The following is a 19,102-nucleotide window of genomic DNA, read 5'->3' as shown; positions in this document are numbered from 1 at the left end:
TAAATATATGAAACAAGTGGATTCAATCAGTGTACATTAATGAAACTTTAAATATATGTGAGACAAGTTAATATATGAAACAAGTTAATATATGAAATTAGCTCATATTGCCATTGTAATACATATCAACGGATAATGTAGAATCTACGATAGAAGACAACCCAATGGACAGTGGAAATTAGCTAAGCACAAAACCTATGAAAAATTAAGATTTATTGCCACGGTGAAATGCAGATTGGAAACTATTCAAACAGCAAAATATTAATATCTGAAGACGTCGACGTAGCTTTGGTGGGGGAGATAATCGATGAACCATATGAAATTTGGTCCATTAAATAAGTCACAATAAAGATACAACACCGATAGATAATCGATGAACCTGTAAGAATCGAAGAACAGATAGATACCTGAAGATGTCGACGTCGCTTTGGTTGGGGAGGAGAAGAAAGGTCGCGTGTAGGGGTTTGGAAGACGAACTGATTATACGAATTGATTATATGCTTTGGTGGGGGAGGAGTAATTGAGGGTAGTTAGGTAATTTATCAAAAAAAGGGGAAATATGTAATTGATTTTATGGTTTGGGGAAATATGTAATAAGGAGGCTTAGGAGGGGGAAATATGTAAAAATCCCTTTTTTTAAGGGTAAATTACACTTTTAATCCTTATGTTTGTATCGTCTTGCAATGGATACCCTTTACCTTCAATAATTACAGTCACAGTCCTTTAATTGGAAAACCCATTACACCCTAGGTCCTTTAGGAGTAACTAAGTTAAAACTTTTAGTTAAATATGACATGTGTATTACATATGAGGGCAATTTAGTCATTTGATCCTAGATTCTATTTGTTGACCCTGTTTCCAAAAACAAGAAGCATCTTATGATCCTAGTTGTTCCGATTAGAATTAAAAGCATGATTTTCCAAGTAAAATCAAAATTTATCAACGCTAGCTACTGAATTAATGCACCATCTTGTTCAGGAAGGAAGAAGAAGAATAAACATATATGTTTCGAAACCGAGCAAAATTAGCCATTCTAGCCACAACCATCTGCATCTCCATCACCACCACCGCCCCAACCATGAGCACCACCACCAGCTTCCTAACAACCACCTTCACCCTCTATCTATCTCTCTCTAAAATCGCCATCTCCCTCACCACCACATCACCACCACCGTCCTCCACCCACCACCTCCCTAATCGGCTAATCCCACCCACAGTCAACCCATCCAAACCCACCACCACCACCAAACCCGGTTCACCCTCTCATTCAGCAGCCAAAGCCCACCACCAAACCCGGTTCACCTACGAGTAACAGATCTCGATTGAACATTAGATTTACCTTCAAACTAAAGAACAATGACTCAATCTCGATTTAACATCAGGTTTCTTTATAGTTTACCTTCAAAATCCGTAGTCGCCCCTTTATAAGATTTATCCGTCGACGTCCCTTTATCAGATTTCTCGATTGAACATCAGATTTCGCGATTGAACGCGCAGTGGTTTGGGTTTGGTTGTGAGTGAGAGAGAGACAGATAGAAAGAGGGGAGGGGGTAGAGAGGGAGTGGTGGTGGGTGGTTAATGGTGGTGGTGGTGGGTGTTAGAGTGAGAGAGGGAGAGAACTGAAGAATAAGTAGTTTTAATCTTTTTTTTATTGTATTAGAACGTAAAAAGACAATAATACCCTCATGAGTAGGGCACATGCCATATTTAACTGAAAATTTTAACCAAGTTAGAATCAAAGGACGTAGAGTGTAATGCTTTTAACAAAAAATTATTGAAGTTAAAGGGTATCCATTGCAATTTGATACAAACATAAAGGACGGAAAATGTAATTTACCCTTTTTTAATATTTCTTTTAGGTTTTGGGAAAATGCAGTAACAACCCAATGGTTTAGAATACGTTTAGATTGGTCCCCTTAGGTTTTGGAAATGCTAAGTTGAATCTAAAGATAAATAGGAAAATCAATAAGGCTATAGGTTGACCACCATGACCCTCTACGTCAGCGTCATGTCACTCCCCTCTAGTTCACCAACCAAAACCACTACTCTAAGGGTGTGGTCATGACCCAAACTAGTATCCATTTATTTATTTTAGAGTGAATTGCAAATTTTGTTCTTTATGTATATACATAATTTCAAGTGGTGTCATTTGTTTTTAAAATTGATGAGTTTGCACTTATTGTTTTAAAATCTTGCACGTTATGTCCTTTGACCATAAACCAATTAATTTTTCCAGTTAAATCAAATCACATGGACCCAACATAAAGGCAAATTAGTATTTTTATCTTTTAAATACAATTAACTATATATATATAATTATATATATATAGGTAGAGGATCCTGTAAAAAGTGCTCAAAGTGTGAGAAGTGTAAGAAGTGTACTATAACACTATATATAATACTATATAACACCATGTAAACACCGTATAACAATATGTAACACCATATAATACCATATAACACTATGTAACACTATATATCATTATATAACAAATATAACACTATAGGTTGTCTGATAGCATGTCTATGATAGATGTATAGTGTTATATTTGTTATATAATGATATATAGTGTTACATAGTGTTATATGGTATTATATGGTGTTACATATTGTTATACGATGTTTACATGGTGTTATATAGTATTATATATAGTGTTATAATACACTTCTTACACTTCTCACACTTTGAGCACTTTTTACAGTATCCTTACCCTATATATATATATATATATATATATATATATATATATATATATATATATATACAAAACTCACTTTTTGATCTATCCCTCACCTTTCTCTCTACATCTGATTTCTAGCGCCACCTACAAGCACCACCTGCCTCCATCGCCCACAAGCACCACCTGCCACCACCACTTCTTTTTCTCATTTATTCCAAACACTAGAGAGAGATAAAGTTATGTGTAAAAGAGATGGCACTGGATGAGAATTCTAACTGGTTTCCGGTTGTTCCGACCAGAACCAACCATCTCCGACGACGACAAAACGCCAGAACTATGGCACAAGTTTAAAGGATTCGGCGAAGCTCTGGTGAATGTGGTGCAAAATGGGGTTGTAAGTTGGTTGCTGATTGCCAGTCGTTTTTTTTCTAGGAAGCTTTGACCAGAGTTTTCTTTGTGACTACCATCTATCCTAAGAATGAATATCGAAATATCATAAAAAAAAATAATTGAGAGAGTGAATGACCTGATTTGTATGAGGTTGCATTTATCTATACATCGTAACGTTAGTTGTTGGTATCAAATTTATAACAATATTAATGTTGACATCTCAAAAATGATTGGTGATTACATAAACATGCACTTCACACAGCTTGCCATGTAGGCAAAGTGTCGTAAGTGAACCCGACAAATCCAGATTCCGTTGGTTGGAATACAATGGGTTAATTTGACCCGATTGACCTGGTTTAGTACCATATTAATCACAAAGTATAAGGGGCTGTTTGTTTACCTATTAATGAGACTCTTAATGGTTCAGACCTCTTACTGGTTCAACGCTTAATGGTTAAGACTGTTTGTTTTACGAGCAAATGTCTGAATGGTTCAGACATTTGCATCTGAATGGTTAAGATCTCTAATCTGAATTAGTCAGACATTTGCCTCTTAACGGTTCAGCATTATACAAGCTCTTAATGGTTCAGACCTATTAGTGGTTCAGCACTTAATGGTTCAGACCTCTTACTAGTTCAGGACTTAACCATTCAGATGTTGCCAAACATCCCTAAGAGTTTAATAATATTATGAAAATTCTTATCCTTTTACCTAAAACTAAAATCATTTTTCACCGAACCGTAATCACACAGGCCCAATAAAAACTTCTGGAATCGCCTGTATGGGCTCTTTTCTACAAGTCCACCCATCAGCTGTCTGATTTCTACCCCAAAACATCCACCACCGGCGACCGGATTATTACTCCCTGAATCATTTTTCTTCTCCGATCGAACATCACGGTAACTTCTCTTTCTATTTCCAACCACAACTCTTCCATATATAGGTTAACGGTGCTTAAAATTATAACATTACCTGTTCAAAAATTGAAATTAGGGTTCCGTTTTATTGCTCCTGTTGCTGTTTATTTGGCGGTTCATCCCGATTAATATAGAAGCTTTGGATCGATTCCGTTTATAATAACAAGATTACAGATGCAATATGTTGATTTAACTTCACAGATTTGGATTTTGTTTGTAGGATATGTGGTTGATGAATTTGTTATTTTGAAATGTTTGATTTTATGACAGAGGATGTGAAATTGTTGTGTATAAGGCTTATTGTTTTGTGTGAGTGTAGCTTTTGTTTTGCATTCATGGAAATGTTTTTTTTTTAACTGGTTGAAATAAAAGATAAATTTACATTGTTATAAATCCTCTGTTGTCAAAGCTCACCGCTCACCCAGGCGCGCGCCTAGGTGCACTTTTCAGGCCCAGCGCAGCCTTCTCGCTTCGCTTTAAAAGCCCCATTTTCAGTCCCTAATTCGTCTGAACAGGTTTGAATGGGTCTGAAAACATTTTACCAGCCCTAAACAAACCTGAAATCAACGTAGAACAGCCTAAACTAGTCTTAAACAAGCCTAAAACATGTCTAAAACCTCTAAAGATTGTATTTCATACAATGCGCCTCGGTTAGGAAAGCCCTTGTTTTTTAAGCGCCTTGCGCTGAGAAGGCTCACCCTGTGTGTCTTCGACAACTATGATTATGAAACTCATGTCATATCAAAGGAGGTTATGAAGCTGTCATGAACTATGTTACACTGCTCTTTTATAACTGCTGTCTACATATTATATGTTTGTTTCAGGTTGACGGTGTGTTATAAATCTTGATTGTTTGGGCAACACGTAAAAGCGTTCTGACAGAAAGATGAGTTCATTTTCAATTACACGGAAGAAGACACCTTTTCAAAAGCACCGCGAGGAAGAAGAGGCAAAGAAAAAGGTAAGATTTTTGTAAGAACCTGTTAATCTTTAGTAATAATATTAACAGATCATTAAATACGTATCTATGTAGAGGGCTGAGGATGAAACAGCTCGTCTGTATGCTGAATTTTTGGAGTCCTTTCAAGGGGATGACTCGGGGTTAAAGGCTTTTGTTCGAGGTGGAACAGTTAATCCCAATGACAAAGTGAAGTCCGATACAGGTCAGTTCCTGTTAACAGATCCTTGCATGCATTTTCCAGTTATGTTCTTTAGTATAGAGTTATTGAGTGTGATATTGTTTTGCACACATGTATGGATAAATGAAAGATTTATTTTCCATGAACACATTAATAAGCAAATGGGCCTTTTATTCATGCACGAATCGCAGGTGGAAATTCCAAAGATGTATCTGGTTCAAAGAAGGGGAGTAGGTAAACAAATACTTTTGATTAACTATGTTACACTGCTCTTATTATAAGGCATTCTGAATGTAGAACTTATAAGGTGATGATGTCATTAAGACTTTTACTCATTTTGTTTAGGATGAATATTTTAAGAAGCTAGGAGGCTCGTTATATGTAGTTCCTGAATTGATTCCATTTAAAGCTCGTTGTATAATAATATCTTGAATATAAATCAAGCTACTAAGTTCACATTTTTATATCCTGCACCTTTTTCTGTACCGTTAGTTGTACTTCCCTCATAGGATCTTCGTGGGCTGAAATGTTTATACAAGAATAAGAATATAAGGCTAGATCCTTCAAATGACTTTGCAATGTAAGTTGTTATAGGCGGATCTACTGACGCTTAGCCACTCCAGGCCTGTGCTAGACTTTACCGTGTAGTTTTCTTTTCTTCACATTCTTCAATTAACGATCTTAAATCAAGATTTAGTAACCGCTACAAGAATATGCAGGCTGCATGTTTTTATAGCTAGAGAAGTAACTAAAGTTGAGCTTCTTGGTTGGCCAAAAAACAACCCCGTTGCAAATATATTCTACTCTTCTTGTTTTAGGAGGACAAGCCTAATGTGTGTTTGGGTTGACATGTCTTAATTCTGGTCTTCGTATGAAGCATTCCGAAGCTCAGTTGGTCGCTCCTTTTAACAGTTTTGTTGGTTCATTTTGTTCAATTGACCAAGTATGGACGTGGTAACGTTATCATAATGGATTTACTTTTTTTTTAGTAATCACTAATCACCATGCTAGATGGGATGTGGGATTTTATTAGGTATTTTGGTGAGAAGAATAGGCAGGAGTATCATATTGTGTGTTTTGAAGCATAGAGAAATAGGCATATGTAAATGTGGTCTCGACTCTAGACCATGCGATCATGTATTGTGCATTACGCGATATTATATTTCATCTGCAGATATGTTCCTTCTTTCATACCCCCTCCTATGGCAACCAAGGGTAAAGAAGAAAAACAGGTTAGTGAACAGATGAAACATTTTTTTTGCTGTTAGTTACTTAGTTACCTTGTTGACTCTTGCATTTGTAATTTTGATTTTTTTGTACCCGTCTTTAACAATTTTGTACTACTAACAGAAAGAAGAAGAGAGACCAAAGGACAAAGGAAAAGGGAAGGCTAGGAATATAGATTTCTTCATGGAGGAACTAAAACATGAACAAGAAATGCGAGAAAGGCGAAACCAAGAGCGAGAACAATGGTCAGATGGGCGTCCCAGTGCTACTTCAACTGTACGATATTTTACTTGATAAATTAGACGTTTTCATATATCAGTTTATAGTTCGTGTTACACCTCATATATTTGCATCTTAATTCTTAATGCTGTTTCAGTTATCTAGTCGGTTTGATGAGTTGCCTGATGAATTTGATCCAAGTGGAAAGTTTGGGTCTTTTGATGATGGAGATCCTCAGACCACCAATCTTTACGTCGGGAATCTGGCACCACAGGTGAGATTGTGATGCCAACACGGTGCTTCATTTGGTAAAGTATTGCAACTATGCAATTTGATCTTTTTGTTTCCTTCGTCAACCCATTCTAGGTAGATGAAAATTTTCTGTTGAGGACATTTGGAAGATTCGGGCCCATTGCTAGTGTGAAGATAATGTGGCCAAGAACAGAAGAGGAGCGCAAGCGCCAAAAAAACTGTGGCTTTGTGGCTTTTATGAACCGTGCAGATGGACAAGCTGCAAAAGATGAAATGCAAGGTTAACTTCTAAACATTATTAGCATCTGAACTTCCAAATAAGGTAAAACTGAGAAAACTTGTACAGTAATGCTTATCGGGGTATTTGTTGATCTAACGACAATTTCAAAGACTCATTTAAAATCCAATTGTAGAAAGTAGAAACTTAGTTGAATCTTTTATGCCGTATTTTAACTACATACTTTTGTTAGCATCATTGGTAATTAAAAGTTAATAACGTTGCAGGTGTGGTGGTTTATGATTATGAACTGAATATTGGGTGGGGTAAATCTGTTTCTCTCCCCTCTCAATCACTCCCTGCACCTCCTCCAGGACAAATGGCCATCAGGAGTAAAGAGGTGTGTTATATATTTATATTTGTATAATGTATAATGTTTTGTTAGCACACGTATGTGAAACACTAGATGTTTGTGAATGCAGGGTGCCACTGTGATATTGTCGGGTCCATCTGGTCCTCCAGTTACTTCTGTTCCAAGCCAGAACTCTGAGCTGGTAGGTTAATCTTGTATGCTACCTTATCTTTGCAGAAACTGCAATTACTACAATATATGTAATAATGTATCAACCTTGGTGATTAGGTTCTTACTCCCAACGTGCCTGATATAACTGTTACTCTGCTTGAAGATGTTCGCCTTCGTAAAGTAATTGATACAATGGCTCTTTATGTTCTTGATGGAGGTTGTGCTTTTGAGCAAGCTATAATGGAAAGGGTTCGTGGAAATCCTCTTTTCAGTTTCTTGTTTGAACTTGGCTCTAAGGAGCATACTTACTATGTTTGGAGGCTGTATTCTTTTGCTCAGGTATACACCCTTGCACACGTGATTCAAGTACTCTTTGCTGTTAATGACTAAGGGTTGCACAGCAAACTTACTTCTTATACCGAAAACTATGCATTAGTTAGTGTAGTTATCTGATCTAGGACTCACCTTGATTCAGAACTCAGTTTCTAAATTTGGAACTCACCTTGTACCTTCGAATATAATACCCTTGATAAAAAAATGTATATATACTTAATGCTTAATGTATGTAATTATGTATATGACAGCCAGAACTTATATTATCGTAAGTATTATAACGGGTAATGACACTTGTCGGAGGTGATGGTTTCTGGAATTTGAAGTAGGTTGAATAAAAGAATAATCGTTGGTCTCATGGATACAGGGTGATACTTTGCATAGGTGGCGAACCGAACCTTTCATCATGATAACTGGTAGTGGGAGGTAATCATTTATATGTTGTTAATCTACATGTTTTGTTTTTATTTCTTTTTTTGCTTAGAAATCACGATTAATGATATGCGATACTTTATCCTTTGACATAGACTAATGATATCTGATACTTTATACTGTTTGATTGTGTAGATGGGTCCCACCTGCTTTGCCAACCGCCAAAAGCCCAGAAAACGAGGAGACTGGAGCCACATTTGCTGCTGGGAGAAGCAGGGTACCGTTTTGTAATTTTGTTGATGCATATCTTTCAGTTACGCCTAGTTCAGCTATTTGCATTGAATTATCTATGGCATTGTTTTTAATCTGATTCATCTACTGGGCAGCGTGTGGAGCCTGAACGTACACTAACCGATGCACAAAGAGATGAATTTGAAGACATGCTTCGTGCCTTGACTTTAGAAAGAACTCAAATCAAGGAAGCAATGGGTTTTGCATTAGATAATGCTGATGCTGCTGGAGAGGTATTATGACATTAAAAGTTACGAAAATATGATATGTTTTAGTGTTCACTTGTTGCTGAAGCAGTTCTATTTGCTACAGATAGTTGAAGTGTTGACCGAGTCTTTGACTCTTAAGGAAACACCAATACCCACTAAAGTCGCAAGACTCATGCTTGTTTCCGACATTCTTCACAATAGCAGTGCTCCTGTAAAGAATGCATCTGCTTACCGTACCAAATTCGAAGCCAATCTGCCTGATATACTTGAAAGCTTTAATGATTTGTATAGGACTGTCACAGGAAGAATTACTGCTGAGGCCTTAAAGGTAATTTTGACCCATTTACATATGAATGGGTCGATTGGATTGTGTTTATTGTCGCATGGGTCGAACCAGTTTTGACCCGTTTTAATGTCTAAACTATCTCTTGTATATCAGGAACGAGTTCTGAAAGTTCTACAAGTGTGGGCTGATTGGTTCTTGTTTTCGGATGCATATGTAAACGGGCTACGTTCAACTTTTCTTAGATCGGGTAACTCCGGTGTTGTCGCATTCCATTCAATTTCGACTGAAACCGAAGACAAAACTAATTATGACGAGACTGGAGATGTTGGAAAGGCCAATCCAGATGCAGCATTGGCAATAGGTAAAAGTGCAGCCACGAAAGAGCTGATGAGTCTCCCTCTTGCTGAGCTGGAACGGCGGTGCCGCCATAACGGGTTATCTCTGGTTGGTGGTAGAGAAATGATGGTTGCACGGTTGCTTTATCTCGAAGAATCTGAAAAGCAAAGGGGTTATGAACTCACCGACAATTTGAAATATTCCCAGAGTTATCCACGAGAAAGTGGCGTTGATACGGGACCTGTGGGGTTTTCAGGACGGAATCACCAAGTGGAGGATGATATGAATATTCTGTCAAAGATTCCGATTCCAGAACCTGAGTTAAAACCCTTCCCGAATAAAACAAAACCTGATTCTGTGTTGCCCGCCTCTAAGTGGGCCCGGGAAGACGATGAAAGTGACGATGAACCAAAAAGTACTAAAAATCTTGCATTAGGGTATTCGTCTTCTGGAAGTGAGAATGATGGTGGTGGTTTTAGTAACGCAGAGGCAGTGGAGCCAACACGCATTCTCACAAGTTCTGATAGTGGGCTAAGTGAAGAAAAGAGGTACGCTTATATCTTATTTTTAACTGAAAGTATTAGTTATATACTTATAACATGGTTGTTTGGCTAATTGACTGTTCCACGTGTGCAGACAAAAGTTGAGGCAGGTTGAAGCGGCTTTGATAGAGTATCGTGAATCTCTGGAAGAGCGGGGAATAAAGAAAGAGGAAATCGAAAAGAAAGTTGCGGCACACCAGAAACAGTTGCAGTATAAATATGGCTTAACGAATGCCAGTGAAGATACATCAAACAAGAGTAAGTTACCAATTTTTTTTGTGAGTTGTTGACTATATTCATGATATGCGTCTATATATAATTACGCAGAAGGGACGTCATCTTCAGAGAGAAGGGAGAAAAGAGAGGATTCACGTGAATCTTCTAGAAAGCGTCACAGAAGTCATCATGACAGTGAAAGCCCACCGAGGAAATCATCAAGTAGAGACCGGGAGAAGGGTAGAAGTTATGATCAACAAACTGAAAGAGACCATGATAGAGATAGACGTAGAGACAGGGACAGGGACACCAGGAGAAGATGAAGGCAGCTGGAACTCTTATGTCTGATCAACTGAGTAAGCTAATATTTTCTTTCGTAATGACTCATTAGTCATTAGATTTAGATTATAAACATTACCAATATCAACCCATTCCGAAGTATGTTGGTTGAAATTACCACCTCTAGTTTTATCCATAATTTAATCTCTTTCTTTGTTCTTATGTTGTATAATGTTGGATAAAATTGCAGGTTTTTAATGGTTTACCTTCTGCAAACAGCAGCATCATGTGGATGATGATGATGATAGCCGAAACGGCAATTTCGCATAGGTGGTGGACATTCTGGCATCTTATATGTGGGAGATAGTATGGAATTTTGGTATGGTTTATGGATCATATATGCTGTAAACGACATGGAAACATTATCTTTTGCATCCTGTAATGAATCTGATTGGTTTGTTGTGCGTACGAGAAAATATTTTGCATCACATCTATGTTTCGATTTATAAATGCCCTAGTCAAAGTAGTTGATAGCTAACCAAGATTTCTGAATGATTGAATAATGAAGGTTGGCAGGTGTTTTAAATAGAGTTGATAATTAATCGGCCTGTGTAGATAATTATTGAAGATTTAAATATGGTATCCCTGATAGTAGAAATAGAATTATTCTAATCAATCGGCTTCAAAATGTAATCTAGTCATAAACGATAAAAACAACAAATTTTTTGGTTCTACAATTAGATCTAGACGAAGACTTCTCATGACGAATCACTATAGCCTCCTGTCATTTACCTGTATTATGATGCTATATGTAACATCTTAGGCAGATTTCTCATGACGCATCACTATAGCCTCCTGTCATTTACCCTAGTATTGTGATGCTATTTGTAACATCTTAGGCAAATCTCAAATCGTTTTGTTCTGTTCACTAGAGAGATACTGAATATTGGTTGGGGAGCATATAAAGACTCCACCGTTAAGCATGCTTAGGTGGGATAATATAGTACTAGGATATGTGACCTCCTGAAAGTTTTCACCCAGGCAACCAAAAACAATTTTGTGAGCGCTTTGTGGGCAAAGCAGACAATATTAGCAGTATGAGAGGCCATATGTTACAAATGGCATCAAAGTCACTCATATTCTTGTTCTGTTTTGTTTACGATAGTAGGGCTAATCTCACTGGAGTCCTGGGGGGGGGGGGGGGTGTTTCTGTTCTATCCAAAGGCGAGATACTGAGCAATAAGGAATGTAATAAGGAATGTCTCGCCTCAAATATCACCAACGCGTTTTAGACGTATTGGTTGCGGATCATATGAAAGCTCCACGGTTAAACGTGCTTAGATGGGAGTAATATAGAATGAATGACCTCTTGGAAAGTCTTTACCTGGGTAACCCAAAACAACCTTGTGAGTTTCTCGCCGGCAAAACTGATAGTATTGGTGGTACAAGAGGTCGGATGTTACATTACCATGTAAAGATAGAATGAAGTGCACCTCTCGTATCATGAATTGGTCACCATTTTTGCATTCAAATAAGATTGTGCCTTACCCTTTGGTTTGGACGCTTGACCCGTCATCAAAACACACTCGACTCCCCACGTTTTCGTCCAATTCAGCTAATAACTCTGAGACCAGTCATATGATTTTTGACCCCATTGTCCAGTTACCAAGTATCCCGCTTTCCTTCGTTTTTTATTAATGTCGACGTGTAAATAGCTTATCTTTATTCGACTACACCGTTGTGTCTCCTCTTTACAAACAGTCAAAAGTAGAGATGGCTGCTCTTCTTGTGTTAAATTAGCTTCTTCACCTGGCTTCTCACTCCAAAGCATAGCACCCAAGTTGATCACATTTGAAGCACTATATCTATTTTTTTGTCTCTAAGCTTTTGGTTGGTGTGTTTTGGACTCTTAATGTGAACCACCACCCAGTGTCCACCTCTTCCTTGGTTTGAGCTTCTACCTCTTGACCCATTGACTCATTGAGCCCTCCTTTTCACCAAACGACCCTCGTCCACGACCCCTTGTTGAATGATTCCTTCCTGGTGTTCTTTGATCAGATCAACCATCGGACCTGGTGAATAACATACCCTCTCGTCACCTAGTTTTCCTGTTGCAGTTTTAGTCGATCCTCATACGCCTTATCTGCCAAATGTCTCATCAAACGACATACCATCTATGTCAGAATATTGCTCTATGGAGGCCATTAATTGAAGGTCGTTGTTTGGAACCGTGTCGAGCAGTTTACGAACCAACACACTGCCTTCTAGCTTGCTTCAAAGCCGTCGACCATTCCTGATAACTTTCCTGCATACTATGGACTCCCCGAGTTCCCGTCCATCCGGAGTGCCTCGAACTCACTCTTGAGTGTGAGACTTTTGCACCTTGCCACCCCCCAAGTATATTGTCTTCAGTAATCGTAGATGTTCTTAGCCATTTTATTCTTTGCAAACCTGCAATAAAACGTCTTCTGGAATTGCCTATTAGGTGTAATTGGTGGCTGTTAGCAACTGATAATGAAATGGAACTGAGACAACCTATGTTGTAGCCATAGACATGGTATTGAACCAGGTGTATTTGGGCACATAACGAACCGTGAACGCTCTGATACCAAGTGTTGGATAATCAGAGAAGAAACAAGAACAAATGAACACTCAGGTTGGGGCGATTTTCTGGTTATATATTGCTCAAACTTTCACACGTACCAAATACAAGAAAGAAACTGAAAATTAAGAAACATGCTACTGCGAAATGCTTATTATAAGACAAAACATAATAATACCAACGTAATAAAACTGTTTGGGCCTCCACAATTTCCACATTGGTGAGCGAACACTTCCACACCTTCTGCATGTTACTCGGTCAGCTCTTAACCAAGTCATACGTTAACCAACACTTCCCAGAAGAGAAGCTATATGGGTCTGAACTCAAGGCCTTGCACAGTAATCCCTGCAAGCGACATGTCGTAACTGGAGAGTTGAAGACGCGTGGTAATCATGCGTATGCTAGCAGGTGTTATAAATTCATGTACTTGTACTTCCATCCAACCATCACTCCTGTTCTTCGGTAGGCCTTTTATCATGGGTCTAATCGATGGGTTGTAGGCTCCTTTGATCTTATCATTCCCTCTGATAACTGGGGTTTGTGGAGTACGTAAAAAGATATTGTATTCTTCGCCTGAACCTGAGTTTTTATCAACCACTTGCACAGGAGGGTTGATATCTTTATAATTATGAGGTAATCTGTAGACAAGGTAAGCTGCGTATGTTGTCTGAGGTGACAGCTTTTCGGAACTGAATTCGCAGTTAATACCAATTTTTTTTGCAATACAATCAGCCACTTGTCCAAATCTGTAAAACAACATATTGCATGTAATAAAATGTTAGAATTTGACATCATATATATACCCAATAGGATTTTAAATGCAAAGTGTACGTTCCACGTGCTGGAATCCATATCATGTATGTGCTACATTTTGATTTTTAACATGAAGGCATGCTCACTTTTTTAATATATATAAAAAGTGAAGGTTCTGTTTGACCTTTTCTCTTTGACAGGGAGATATAGAACAGTTGGATGATTCATATATATGGACAATGAAAGCATTCAAACTCGAGTGGATTAGGGTGTTAGGAGTGGTTAAACACTTGAGAGTGGCAAACTAAAAAATCAACCAATTAGAGTGCGCCATGTCAATCAGTGAAAAGTGTTTAAACTTTGGTGAAAAGTGTTGGCAATGGTTTAAACACTTGGTGAAGTAGTAAACTATTTTTTTTAAAAAAAGGAAAAAGGTGTGATTGGTTGAGATAGGAATGGACCCCACCCCACAATACCCCCTCTCTCTCTCAATCATCTTCCCCGCGTCGGCTTCCCCTCCCCGCACCACACCCTTCACCGCCTCGGCAAAGGGTTGGCGGCGGTGTTTGCCGCGCGGCAAAACCGTTTGCCACACCCTTTGCCGCTACCACTCCTAACACCCTTATGGAGTCTGTCACTGGTCAAGAAAACCTTAGTTTAAAAACTTGACCATAGGTGTCTGGTACTCAAAAATATTCGCACATGGTTTTCTTGTAACACATACACATCTACAAAGAAAAGAGGCTGGGAAATAATAAAAGAACCTTGGATCAAAGACCCAGTTCCATTCGTTTTCATCCAAAACCACTTTTGCTGGCAGCATAAGACATTGCCTCCCATCTTCAGCTGGACGTGTCTCTGTGTCTACCTATAAAACACATAACCGGGTTAAGACTTTGACCAAGGATAGAATAAGGTATTCTCTAAAATGATGTTCTCGATCTACCGAGAAGTAAGCCGTGTTAGAAATAACCCGTTAATGTGGCCTTACGGATCATTTGGTAACATTACCAATATGACATAACTAGTCCCCGACAATTACTTGATAGTAGTAATTGTAATTATTGATTAGTTTAAGGGGCAATTATGATTTCCCTTTAGCTACCTTTAATAGAGAATGTAAAGAGTTTTCATAACCGATCACTATTCATGATCATCATTCATTGATGTTAAATATATATTGATCATAAGAGATGAACAACTTGATGTAGAACACCAACACAAAATTCTCTCTAGTGTGATCCATCAACACAAGGTACCATAACGGGAATCATGGCTTTATCTTTATTCTCAAAGATAATCATCCCTACAAGTAAGTATCTCTATCTTGGTATCTATATTTAGATTATGATTGAATAAACATGATTAGGGTTCTATGTTTTTAACCCATGTTTAAAGATATAGTCAACAAGCCGTGTATGAGTTCTCTTACATCGATAATATACTTGTTTTTTTATATATGAATGTTAGAAAAGCTATAAACATCGCAGAGAAAATAACGTAAATGAATAAACCATAGTTGTTAAAAGTCATCGCCTCTTGCGCCTAGACTCATTTTTCAGGCGAGGCAAGTCAGTTGCGCTTTAAGTGGAAGAAATTGCGCTTTAATTTTCCAGGTGATGGTTTAGGCGCCCATTCCGGCGAGATTCCTAGATTCCGGAGAGTTTCCAGCCAAATTCTCTAAATTCCGACAAAATTCTAGCCAGATTTCTTCTTTTATCTAAGGAAAACTACTTTTATACACTAATATTTTAAAACTTTTGTACTAAATAGACAGATTTCTTCTTTTATCTAAGGAAAACTACTTTTATACACTAATACACTAATATTTTAAAACTTTTGTACTAAATAGATGATATAAAGTGTTATATAATAGATTTTGGTTATTTTATTTAAAGAATAGTATTCTTTTTCTAGTACATAATATATTTTAAATTTTTTTCATTATGCGTTTTATTTTTTTGCGGCCCTCGCTTTTTTTGCGCTTTGCGCCTAGGCCGCATGAAAGACCTATGCGCCTTGAGTGCGCCTAGCGCCTTTAATAACTATGGAATAAACTGGTGTTGGTAATTAGCTTACTTTCTCCAGGGGCTGAAACTCGATGCCTTCTATTAGTAAATTATCACAGTGCTTAGTGTAAAACACAATTTTTAGATCAACGGCTCCCTGGTCGGTACTAAGCTGATACAGTTCGACCGTCAACCATCCACCTTCTCTCTTATCTGATACGAACGAATAAGACTTTTCTTTCTCCCCTTCTAACTTGTATTCGAGCCCTATATACTGTTCTTCACTATTCATCCTTTTGAACACAAGGTTTACAGTGTATGTGATTTTTGGTGACAAGAATTGAGTTTTGACATGTGTTTTGAATTCTGCTCCACGTGGTTCATAGCAGCCCGCTGTAAATCTGCAAAAAGAAGTGGCAAAGATAGATATATTACGGTATACTTTCAGAATTAATATAGTTTATTTCCATCAGAGAAAGAGAACAAAAGGAGTAGGAGGAAATATCACCTTTCGGTATATATAGGCAAGTTTATATAATGAGATTCTCTTGAAGTTGAAGTTAAACATGCTGCTATAGATAGCGTTTCACAGTGATCTCCGTTCTTATTACACGATAACCACTGTCATTAAACTAGTTCAACTTAGTTTGCTGATCATTTAAAATGCATTCACTAAAGAGAGCAGATATTTGAGGGATCAAGATTTTTTTTTGTTTTTCAAGTTATAATGTCAAGATATTAAAAGTAGAGGAAGTTAAGTGTTTTATTTTTATTTATTTATTTATTTTTTTTTTGAACGGCAAATTTGGATCACTGACGGACTACTGTAGTATCATCGTGCCACCAACAGAACCACCCGATCATATCCATCTCCACTAGGCATAACCACCAATTCAGGAGGAAACCCAATAAATATGGGAAAAACCCCCTTGTGGGAATCGAACCCAGGACCTATTGGTCCCAAAGTCTTATCCCACCACCAAGATGCCACTAGGCTATAAAGCCATGGGCGTTAAGTGTTTTATTTTAAAGACATCTCTGATGGATGGATTTTAGTGTTGCTGGTAGTGATGGGGATTGGGAAAACGAGAAACTGTGATAGTAGTTCAGGTTTACCGTATTGCCATTGTTAGTGAGGATCCCTTTAAGGAGAAGCATCTTCAGTTCACTTTCGGATCCGTAGTTCAGATTATCTGCAGCAGTCGGAAGCATCCTTTTGAAGTCCTCTGTCAGTTTCACTCCTTCATAAAGCTCCTGATATTCGAGAGCAGTCTCAAGTTCTTTCACGACATCTGGCATCGTTGGCCGTTTTTTCGGAGATTTCTGCAGACATTTAAATGCGATGTCCGCATATGTTTTCAATGATGTTGGATCTATCTGTTGCTTCAGATAATCGAATATAATCTGTTGTAGGTTATTCTGTTCGTAACTTTTTTTCCACGTAGGCACGAAAACCTGAGTTTGACCGTTGCTGTATTTAAAGCATAATCTTCCGCATAACACTTCGAATAATACCACGCCAAAAGAGTAAACGTCCGACTCTTTCGTTAGGCAGTAAGTCTCCATATACGATGGATCACAATACCCAATGGTCCCAGCACGGTCGGTGACAAGCCCCGTGCGCTGCTGATTAGCAGGTGCTATCTTTGACAGTCCCATGTCAGAAACTTTCGCATTCCAATTTGCATCGAGTAGGATGTTGGCACTCTTTATATCTCGGTGGATAATTCTTTCGTTAGTGCCCGCCGGTGCATCATGTAGGAAACTTAATCCCCTTGCAGCACCAATGCATGTCTTGAGTCGTTGTCTCCACGTGAAATTAGTGGAACTTAAATGACGGTCAAGGCTTTCTTTAGATGCGTGCTCGTATACAAGGATCATTTGATCACCCTCGTTACAGAATCCAAGGAGAGTGATGAGATTTTCATGCTTGAAACGGTTTAGTATCGTGATCTCCTTCCAGAACTCTACGTCACCTTGGCCATATATTCGATCAAGACGCTTGATAGCAACCATGCTACGCCCCTTAAAATGAGACAGTTGTCCACTGTACACCTTGCCAAAACCACCACGCCCGATGATTTGAAGGTCATCAAAGGTGTTGGTGGCACGAATTATATCTTCAAACTGGATTTTAAGATGTTTGAACTCATTAACGAAAGACTCCATTATTTGTTGGTCAAATAATAACACCTAATATGGCGTTGGAAAAGACTTAACCAACAATAAAGGTGTTCTCTTTATCTGTCTAATGAAAGACGGTTTAGAGAAATAGAGCAGAGAAGGACAATTTCAGTACACAAAAGATGGGTGTATGATTTGATGAAAATTCAAAGAAAAGAAATGCCATTATATAGGCATACAAAGGACTGCAACTGGTAATATCTTACACAATAACATATAGAATAAAATACCAAAATGGTCCCTAAGTTTAAGTTTAGGTCACTTTTGCCACTTCAGTCTAAAAATGAAATCTTTTGTATCTGGGCCCCTGAGGTTTCAATTTTGTTGTCATTTTTATCCAATTGGCAAACTGGGTAAGAATTTTCTATTAACTTCTCCTCTTTTTATCGGTTTCCTCATTTAAATTAAGGGTATAATCATCATTTTATACCATTATATATTTTTAATTAAATGAGGAAAACGACAAAAAAAGAGAAGTTAACAGAAAACTCTAACCCAGTTTGTCGATTTGATGAAAATGACAACAAAAACAAAACCTTAATGACCCAAATACAAAAAATTTTATTTTTAGTCTGAAGTGACAAAAATAACCTAAACTTACGGATCATTATGGCATATACCAACCATTAATTTATATTATCAATGGAAAGTTACTAGAAGGTCATACTCATGGAGTTTTCTTCTAAACGTAAAGAGATGTATAATTCCCCAATTGTTATTGTTTAAACAGTTACATACGTGGGGTGTTTTTAGTGACCTCAGGCTTTAAAAGTTCGTACCCCCCGTGAAATTCGAGACTCTTGGTTAGTTAGAAAGGACATCCACTTTAACAAGCAATCCTATCCTTGATAATTAATTTAATCCACCTGATAGTTGGCCTAAAGTCACAAAAACATGACTTTTTGCCTGAGAAAAAGGACTTTTGTCCTAAAAATAGAAAGCCAAACACTCAAAATAAGGACTTTTGAGGCAAAATAAGGACTTTGAGGCAAAATAAGAAAAGCCAAACATGCACAAAGTCAGCCTTCTGAACGTACATTTTTAACTTGAAAAAAACATCTGAGGGTGGTTTTCAGGTCACTTTAGTTGACTTTATGCATTAACTGCTTTGGGACGCTAACTAGA

General features: G+C 37.8%; 2 protein-coding genes across 3 annotated transcripts; one reads left to right on the top strand and one right to left on the bottom strand.

The window, feature by feature from the left end:
* The first annotated feature begins 3,820 nt into the window (after positions 1–3,820).
* On the top strand, positions 3,821–10,921 carry LOC110930067 (protein RRC1). Of its 2 annotated transcripts, XM_022173293.2 has the most exons (19): positions 3,821–3,970; positions 4,813–4,949; positions 5,022–5,151; positions 5,319–5,361; positions 6,302–6,359; positions 6,478–6,630; positions 6,731–6,847; positions 6,940–7,105; positions 7,330–7,442; positions 7,525–7,596; positions 7,683–7,904; positions 8,266–8,324; positions 8,466–8,547; positions 8,657–8,794; positions 8,874–9,098; positions 9,210–9,940; positions 10,029–10,192; positions 10,262–10,506; positions 10,680–10,921. In XM_022173293.2, the coding sequence occupies exons 2-18, from the start codon at positions 4,875–4,877 to the stop codon at positions 10,471–10,473; spliced, it is 2,760 nt and encodes a 919-aa protein (XP_022028985.1). In that variant the 5' UTR covers positions 3,821–3,970; positions 4,813–4,874; the 3' UTR covers positions 10,474–10,506; positions 10,680–10,921. The 2 variants fall into 2 exon arrangements, with proteins under 2 accessions (XP_022028985.1, XP_035843490.1); XM_035987597.1 differs by lacking the exon at positions 5,319–5,361 and having other exon boundaries at positions 3,896–3,970.
* Positions 10,922–13,086: 2,165 nt separating this feature from the next.
* On the bottom strand, positions 13,087–18,132 carry LOC110930069 (tyrosine-protein kinase receptor TYRO3). The gene is made up of 5 exons (XM_022173294.2): positions 16,910–18,132; positions 16,302–16,414; positions 15,864–16,194; positions 14,549–14,652; positions 13,087–13,777 (listed from the first exon to the last, which is right to left on the bottom strand). Exons 1-5 carry the CDS (start codon positions 17,960–17,962, stop codon positions 13,339–13,341), a joined length of 2,040 nt encoding a protein of 679 aa, XP_022028986.1. The 5' UTR covers positions 17,963–18,132; the 3' UTR covers positions 13,087–13,338.
* Between the last annotated feature and the right edge of the window lie 970 nt (positions 18,133–19,102).

Source organism: Helianthus annuus, chromosome 3 (genome assembly GCF_002127325.2).
Source record: "Helianthus annuus cultivar XRQ/B chromosome 3, HanXRQr2.0-SUNRISE, whole genome shotgun sequence".
In the NCBI taxonomy this organism is placed as follows: Eukaryota; Viridiplantae; Streptophyta; class Magnoliopsida; order Asterales; family Asteraceae; genus Helianthus; species Helianthus annuus.
The sequence above is the reverse complement of the archived record's forward strand: the minus strand, read 5'-3'. Positions and strand labels throughout refer to the sequence as shown.

Excerpts from the sequence above, each read along its gene's own strand:
- LOC110930069 (XM_022173294.2), bottom strand. The coding sequence starts at position 17,962 with ATGGAGTCTTTCGTTAATGAGTTCAAACATCTTAAAATCCAGTTTGAA. Across the intron at positions 16,195-16,301 it reads TTGCCTATATATACCGAAAG|ATTTACAGCGGGCTGCTATG; the intron begins GTGATATTTCCT and ends TTCTTTTTGCAG. Across the intron at positions 14,653-15,863 it reads AGTTTCAGCCCCTGGAGAAA|GTAGACACAGAGACACGTCC; the intron begins GTAAGCTAATTA and ends TGTGTTTTATAG.
- LOC110930067 (XM_022173293.2), top strand. The coding sequence starts at position 4,875 with ATGAGTTCATTTTCAATTACACGGAAGAAGACACCTTTTCAAAAGCAC. Across the intron at positions 6,360-6,477 it reads AGGGTAAAGAAGAAAAACAG|AAAGAAGAAGAGAGACCAAA; the intron begins GTTAGTGAACAG and ends TACTACTAACAG. Across the intron at positions 6,848-6,939 it reads TCGGGAATCTGGCACCACAG|GTAGATGAAAATTTTCTGTT; the intron begins GTGAGATTGTGA and ends AACCCATTCTAG.